The sequence below is a fragment of the Erpetoichthys calabaricus genome, chromosome 1 (genome assembly GCF_900747795.2).
Source record: "Erpetoichthys calabaricus chromosome 1, fErpCal1.3, whole genome shotgun sequence".
NCBI lineage: Eukaryota > Metazoa > Chordata > Cladistia > Polypteriformes > Polypteridae > Erpetoichthys > Erpetoichthys calabaricus.
The window spans coordinates 244,320,719-244,329,367 of record NC_041394.2 but is presented as its reverse complement, the minus strand read 5'-3'; the positions used below and the strand labels follow the sequence as shown (position 1 = coordinate 244,329,367).

Here is an 8,649-nt window from a genome sequence, read left to right as displayed (position 1 = left end):
GGCTTTTGTGTATTTTTACAGCTTACAATGCCTTCACCAATGCCAGAGTACCTTAATGTACACTATATCTGTGAGTCTGCTTCAAGACTACTGTTCCTCTCTATGCACTGGGCTCGATCAATTCCTGCATTTCAAGCACTGGGGTCAGTTATTCAGAGTTTTTAAAATATATTTTGTAATTGTGTTTATTTTTTTCTTTTATTTCAAACGTTTCTTGTATACAGCGTGAGTCTTGCACACCAAAGACGAGGCTGAGTCTTGGTACTTTAGCAAAACCAGCTTTATTCAACTTGAAACAGGTACAGCAAGGTTTTTTATTGTAGCGGGATCTACCACTCTACTATACAATGACACTGCAAACAGGCAGGGCCGGGCCAGGTCAGTGTCCAAATTATAATGTTCCCTGCATCACCCATTGGGTGACCGGCGCTTTGTGCATGGCAGCGGTCAGCTTGTAGTTGTTTCTGTGGGCCTGCAAATCTGCAGTTGCCTCGGCAACAGATAAGCAGCCCTCAACAGATGTGGCAGTCACTTCTCTGCGTGTCGTCCCTTTGGGGAGGTTCTCAAAAGAGTTCAGAAGTGTAACTATATATATATATATATATATATATATATAACTAATATATACAGTATATACACACCTTGCCAGACCACTAGGATAAAATTTGCATAGTCATTATTTAGAAAACCTTTTGGAAAAGCTGCTTTTACTCCTAATCCAACTTAATAACTGTCATGATTTCTTTATTTCTTCTTTTTAGTGCTTATTTATACCATTTTTCACTTTTTTTTTCCTGGTGCATGCTGCAAACTGCACTTAAAATGGCATTGGACATGTTAGTGTGTTTTGTGTTTTTTTTTGATGTGGTATTAGTTATTGTGTGCATCACACATGCCACGGGTGCCATTTTGTATAAAGGAAGATCATGTTAACCACTCCACCATTTTCTTCTTTGTTAAGCTGTTTTTACTTGTTTCTTTGCTGTTTTTTGTCATGTTGGGCATTGCAGCTATGCCTTGGTTGCTCATTCTCTTTCTCTGAAGGATACATGTAGATACCCAACAACTGCATATTTTTTAAGTCACTTGTATATCCATTAGAGTTTGGTACCATTCTAACAATAACTAATCTAGCTCTCAAAATTCAGTTTCTGTGGCAAAATCACATGGTTTTTAAACTCTAAATCATAAATGGTGGCAGAGTAGCATTTTGCCACATTACTTGAAAATAAAGTAGACATTTTATGAAATAAACTATAAAGAGTAGGATTTTTTTGGATAATTATTTGGTATGATAAATGTGAAAAAGAGATACACACACACACAAACTTCTGTAAGAAACTAGTCTTCTGATTCTGTTATAGCTTAGGAATATAATATAATGGGCCTTAGTTATAGTTACGAGGGTTAATTGGATGCATCAGGAGTACTATGTAAATAACTGAGTACTTTCCTGTATATAAGGTTGTAAGCATGCACTGATATAGCGTGTTGCCGCATTTGCCAGTCGTTGAACCATAATATTTATTTATTTTTTTTTTTTTTTATTAGTCTACTGGCACTCCTTACTCTTAAACATAACATACCTTAACATTTTCTATGCCTGCTTTAAAGGATAAGTTTGATTTTTTTTTTCAAGTTGAAGTTATTTGTTCACAAACATAGTATATATGCATTTGCCAAGCAAAATTGTTTTCTGAAGTTAAGTATTTTGTATAAATTAAAAAAAAATCTTGCTCTGACTGGCACTTTACAGTGGAGGCTAATGGGGCATTACCAAACAATAAACAGCAATATACACTGAAGCATGCATTCCTATAATGTAATATATACAACATTAAAATTTACAGGCAGCAAATTTAAGTGGCCAGTGGAATGAATTGAACATTATGAGCATTGTACAGAAGAGAACAGGTGAAAAGAAATGATACCACCAACTATGTACATTGTTCAATTCTTCTTGAAGTGGGCTGTTGTGCTGGCACTTTCCCGAGTGTGCTTTGTGAACTGGGGTGTAGCAACACATTGTGGTCTGACCTCAAAGAAAACACCCTAGAACTCCACAATATTACGTGTATTTTACCATCAGCCCGCCACACCACCCTGCCCCCACCTCAACCCCAATTGATGTACACAGGAGCGCTAAACAATCCAGTCTGGCATGAATTTGTACGTATTTTATATAGCACTAAGAGGAGTAAGAAGAAGCTAACAGAATAGGGAGTACTGTGTGCATTCCAGAAGGCTACTTGCTAACCACATCTTTTGAGTTTAATCTAATTTTTCTTGGTCTACTTCACGTCTCACTTTCCACATGGCTCGCCACTTCATCTCTTTTTTTTGTGCAGGGCAGCTGCTTCTTTTCAATCACTGCCAGCCCCATTTCTCTGCATGATTACAGCGTGAGTTTTTACAGTGGCGCTGCACTGCTTGGGGAATTCATTTGCATGAACTGCACATCCAATTTCTCTGCACAATCACAGCTAAAGCAAAAAAATGTGTGCCCAAATACAGAAATAATAAAAAAAACACATTGGCTAATTTTTTTTGTGTATAACATAACCCAGTATCAATCAAATATGTCAAGGCATTTTTGAGGTATTTTAAGTTTTTTTAATGTAGGGATATTTTTTACCCCTAAATATTAATATATCGAAATATCCTTTCTAAGTGGATACCTACTGACTTAGATGTACTAAATGGGGGAAAAGTATTTTTGTTGAGGAGTGAGTCTCCACTGTTCTAGAGTCCAGTGGCGATGTGCTTTACACCACTTAGATACTGAGAGAATGAGTCAGCCAATTTTGCATTATTTATATACACATTATATTGCCAAAAGTATTAAGATGCCCCTCCAAATCTTTGAATTCAGGTGTTCCAATCACATCCATGGCCACAGGTGTATAAAATCAAGCACCTAGGCATGCAGCCTGCTTCTACAAACATTTGTGAAAGAATGGGTCGCTCTCAGGAGCTCAGTGAATTCAAGCATGGTCAAACTTTGTGAGGAACCAAGTAATAAAATGATATGTTTAAGGTTTATGCTGGTTGCTATAATTTCAATAGGGATATAATAACATTTTCTGTTTTTATATTTTAGCTTATTATATATTACCAATATTTCCCCATTTCATTTTAAATGTGTTAAAATTCAATTTCGATATTGTTTATTTTTATTAACAGGCATGACCAAGACATAACTTTAGTAAAGGCTTGCTGGAATGAGCTTTTTGCACTTGGCTTGGCTCAGTGTTCTCAAGTAATGAATGTAGCGACAATTCTAACTGCAATTATTAATCATCTGCAAAACAGCTTGCAACAAGGTAAGAGGATTTTAAGAGATATATTTAAAGTGTAATTTTTTTGTACACTTCTTATTTTTGTCATTTGCACAAGTAACTTACAAAAATTATCTTTTGGGGGGAAAAAAGATGGAGCTAGACTGATTTTCATATGTTCATTCAAGAAGTTCAGTATATTTGTGATTTATAATGTATCATTCATACATTAAGTTGTAGTTTGAGCTTCAGATAGAACAAACAAGTAAATGACATGGTCTTCAGTTTTATCTAAACATGGCAAATACTAAGAAACAAGAAAAGGAAACTTCATGATATCCTGTATTTTGGCACAGTTTATATTTTAAAGGCCTTATTAATACAAGGCAACCTGAAGTGACTAAAGTATAAATATTAATGTATTTTGTGTGCTGTGTTTCTAAAACTCCTCTAACAATTCATGACAAAAGTAGGATAAAATATCAGAATACTTTCTTTTTGAAGTCACTTGTGTGTGTGTGTGTGTGTGTGTGTGTGTGTGTGTGTGTGTGTGTGTATGTGAAGGGCTGTGTTTTCAAGTGTCACCTTTGTAAAAGCAGCAGTTTTCACGTGCATGTTTTAAGTAACTATGTATGCCTCATAAGCCAAAAAAAAAAAGTTAACATATTAATAATATGAAAAAGCATATAGTATAGTCTGTGTGTGTCTTTTCTTGGTACTGTGTTGCTATCTTTATTCTGAGAAGACATGCAAACAACACTTCCATTTTGCTATGTACAAATAACCGCAAACCTGAATGTGTAGTGCAAACCTACATATCTGAACCTAATATCTAGAGATTAGACAGTGTTTTCTGTTACTAAACAAGCAATATAGTCAAATTCCCTCCATTGGCTACTTCAGCACCAAAACATCTGTCAGCACTGTGTACCGGTGGGGTCAGAGAAGGACTTAGAACTGAAATGTTATTTTTAAAAAAGAACCTACCTCTAACATTTGAAAGCTTAGTTAATATTGATATTTAATCTTTTTTCAGTTACTAAGAATGACAGTCAGGCCGTAGTTCTAGTTTTTCTTTTTTTTTTAATTGAAATTCCAATTCATTAGAAGAGTTTCTATCTATTGTTTGCTAAATATTTAAAAAGATTTACAAGAGTTGTTATTTTTAATGACGTTTACTATGTTTATTGTAGTTAATGTAGTTAAATATATCTCAAAATATATATCAATATATCTAAATATTTTGGTATCTTTAAAAAGACAATAAACTGTTTCAAGATATCTAAATATCATTTTCAGATACCTGAAATACAGTTAAAGATGTCTCAAATGCATTTACGGATATCTCAAAACAGCTTTCTGTTCATTCTCAGATATGTGAAATTCACTTCCAGATATCCCTTCATGCACATTTTGGAATATTTTAAAATAAACACAGTCCCATTCAAAGAATATATGAAATTGTACAGAAAATGAGTTAAAGATACAGTATATATTTAAACGAATTTGAGATCTCAAAATGCATACTAGATATGTTGAAATGCAAATGCTATATCTCAAAATATATTACAGATATCTTAAAATTTAAAGCAATGTATTTATATCTCCTATATCTCAAAAGGTGAACTGCATATTATGAAATCTGAAATTCATTTTGAGATATCATTAATGTTAATTTGACTATGGACAAGAATAACAATTGTATGTTCACTTAAAAGACTTTGCTGATATGTAAAAATGAAGAATTGTTTCAAGCAACAGAGTTGCAATCTAGAAACTCAGTTTGGAAGATTTGAGAAAACAATAAGATCTCATGAAGCTCCATTATTCCACCTTTAAATATCTATTTTAAGGGGTCAGAACTCATTTTACTTTTCCTTTAGCTCTGTATTTTGTCTAATTTGCTGTACTATTTTTTTGATAGACAAATTATCAGCAGAGAGAGTTAAACTTGTAATGGAACACATTTGGAAGATGCAAGAATTTTGCAACAGTATGGCCAGATTGTCTCTTGATGCCTATGAGTATGCATATTTAAAAGCCATTGTCCTTTTTAGCCCAGGTAAGAGACGGTATAGGATAATAAACACTCCTATAAAGTTATACATTATGTCTCTATAAAAGTCTTACAGAAACTTGCCATTATTGTTTCTCTCATGAATATCATTATGAATCTGTCAGTCTATTTAGTGAACTTGCTTCTTTAACAAAACTTCGGTTGATTGCTTATTACATGGCATTCCCCACTTACAAATCTCCTTTGGGTTATTCATTTCAAGCCTGTCTTTCAAACATATTTTGGAATAGTAAAATTAATTATTTTAATCAAATGAAAGCAAACTTTTTAACACTTTTTAAATGATCTACCAAATTGCACATTGCAGTGACCACTGCCAGATTCTAAACACATTCCGCATTTTATTCAGAGTATAATTTTGGCATTACCTCTCCTGTGGTTTGAATGTTTGTTCTTGTTTTTTTTCTATTGGAATAACTTTTACATGTTTTCATGATTTGGCACTTTTACAATCCCAATTCCAAAAAAGTTGGGACGCTGTTTAAAATGTAAATTAAAACAGAATGCAATGATTTTCAAATCTCATAAACCCATATTTTTTTAACAATAGAAGATATAAAACATATCAAATGTTTATACTGAGAAAATTTACAGTTTTAAGATACAAATAAGGTCATTTTGAAGGGCCTTGTCCCTTGCGCAGATTTCTCCAGATTTTCGAATCCTTTGGAGATATTATGTACTGTAGATGATGAGATATTCAAAGTCTTCGCAATTTTATGTTAAAGAACATTACTTTGAAATTGTTCCACAATTTGTAGACTCCATTTTTTGCAGATTGGTGAGCCTCTGCCCATCTTTACTTCTGAGAGACTTTGCCTCTCTGAGATTCTCTCTTTATACCCAACCATGTTACTGACCTGTTGACAGTTGACCAGTTTAGTTGCAAAATGTTTCTTCAGCTGTTTCTTTTTAGTACCACTTACCTTTCCAGTCTTTTGTTGCCCCGTGACAACTTTTTTGAGACGTGTTGCTGCCGGCAAATTCAAAATGAGCTAATATTTTTCATAAAATAGTAAAATGTCTCACTTTCAAAATTTGATGTTTTTTATGTTCTATTATGAATAAAAGATGGGCTTATGAGATTTACAAATCATTGCATTCTGTTTTTGTTTACATTTTACACAGTGTCCCAAGTTTTTTGGAATTTGAGTTGTAAGTTGAAATAAATAAATAAAAATTCCAGAGGATGAAAATTAAAAAAAAAAAAATCAGAAGGATGACGATAGCTGGAAACTTTCCACTCCTTCTTGCAGCAGCTCTGTGATGCATTGTGCAGCATTATGGTGAGAAATTGGAAGAGAAATAGGAATTTCACTGTTTGTGATACTACCAATATGTGCTTCACCTTTTGCTTATAAATCTGAGATATTTTCAGCAATTTTGTTAAAAAAGATCCTATGATTTTTGAGGGAGTTAAAACCCTGGCTGGAGTTTTTAAATAAGTCATATTAGCTGTGAAAAGACATGCTGTTTAGATGTTTTAAGCAAGGGCTGTCTGTTGCATATCCATACTGAGAAATATATAGTGTTGTTATCATGGTTTATCATTTTCTGTATCAAAGGCATGTGTTAGTTGTTAATGTACTATTTTGTTTCTTTGCATGTCTTCCTTAAAAGAAGAGTATTAATAGTTTTGCATTGGCCTAATAATACAGATTAACATTGGACAGTAAAGCAGACACGGGGAAACACTGCAGGCAAGAATGTTGCAATGACAAGTCCACACCTGGTCTATACTATATTACAAAAGATAATGCAGAATGTCATGAAAGACAAATTTATCATGCTGCTGACACCATGCATGGCTTAAAAGAAAATCAGATTAGGGTTTGTATCAACATATACTGTTATTATAATAATAATAATAATAATACAGTGCTTTTGTAGTAGGTAGCATCTTGTATTTTAAACATGCTCCATGACCTCTGACACTTGATATAAACTAACACAAAGCTGTTTGTAGTGGGTAGGGCTGGAAGTACTTCACATTATTACACTGTTTTGGTTCAGAAAGGCAAAGAAAATTCATTTGAAGGCTGTCTGTTTCCAACATTGTTTCTCTCTTTTAAAATGTACAAATCAACCAAATCCCAAAAGCACGAATTATACTGTGTTGAGTATTACTTATTAGGTACAAAAATGTGATGAATTTAGATTGCTTATTAATCAGTACCATTAGTGTTGCCTTGTTTTTTTGATTGTTTTTGTATATCCTTTTTATTGATTTTAAGCCCTGATTTCAAAGCTTAATTAATTTTAGGATGACATACAAAAAAGGTTTTACTTCGAATTGAGAACATTGTAAATGTGTTGGCTAATAATACAGAAATTCAGTTACTAACCTACAGTTTGATGCATGTCTTTTGCGTACATGATTAAATGAACTTTTTTATGAAATTTTTAGATCATCCAGGAATAGATAATCCTCTACAGATTGAAAGATTTCAGGAGAAAGCTTACATGGAACTGCAGGATTACATCATAAGGAATTATCCAGAGGACACATACCGGTAAAAGCAAACTATATACTATGCATCTTATTACTCTATGAATTACTAGGCCTGTGCAGCCCACTTGTGAAGGAACAAGGAGTGTTATCAAAATGTGAAAGAAACATGCTTATTCCAGTGTTCAGTCAGTGAGTTGTCAACTAGAGTTTGGAGTTTGTTGAGCTAGATATGGTTGGTATACCCTCCTCACATAGCATAGGTACTGGAACAAAGCATTTTGATCAAGGGTGGTCTCTTTCCTACTCTGGAGTTCCAAATTGTGAAAAGTCTCATGTGGGTGTGAGAATACTGACTGGTGTGTATTGGTGAGTATCCTTGTGTATAGTTAAACAAGTTAGGCAATGTACATATGGTGTAACATTAAGGTGCATACTATGCAAATTGGAGCATTTCACATTTATATTTACTTCACCCAAGAGTCAGTTATTACATTTTTGTTTATTAAGTAGATTTGTAACAATGAGCCATATTCAGTAGTAATAAATATAATAGAATGCAATAGTCAATGCATTAGTAAACTACAATAAATATGTGCTTTGTAATAGCACTTTACATTGGAATTAGCAGTGGTGGCTCAACAGCCTTCATACACATGAGACTGCAATCCAAGTGATGCGAAAATGGCATAATATATGTGTATTAGTAGTAGAGGGGACTAATTGTTGTTCAAGTTTAATTAAAAATAACATTTTTGACAGTATACCCAATAGAGTAATATCCAATAATTAGCAATTGAGAAATATCTATTAATATAAAATGACAAGTACTGGCATATAATCAG

At 33.4% G+C, this 8,649-nt stretch overlaps 1 protein-coding gene across 2 annotated transcripts in view; it reads left to right on the top strand.

Moving 5' to 3' along the window:
• nr2c1 (nuclear receptor subfamily 2, group C, member 1) overlaps positions 1 to 8,649 on the top strand; it is a 42,270-nt gene that overhangs the window by 32,175 nt on the left and 1,446 nt on the right. For both annotated transcript variants that reach the window (XM_028813382.2, XM_028813390.2), the window contains 4 exons: positions 22 to 143; positions 3,184 to 3,323; positions 5,203 to 5,340; positions 7,763 to 7,868. In XM_028813382.2, coding sequence (XP_028669215.2) covers positions 22 to 143; positions 3,184 to 3,323; positions 5,203 to 5,340; positions 7,763 to 7,868 — 506 coding nt within the window. The remainder of the gene's footprint in view (positions 1 to 21; positions 144 to 3,183; positions 3,324 to 5,202; positions 5,341 to 7,762; positions 7,869 to 8,649) is intronic.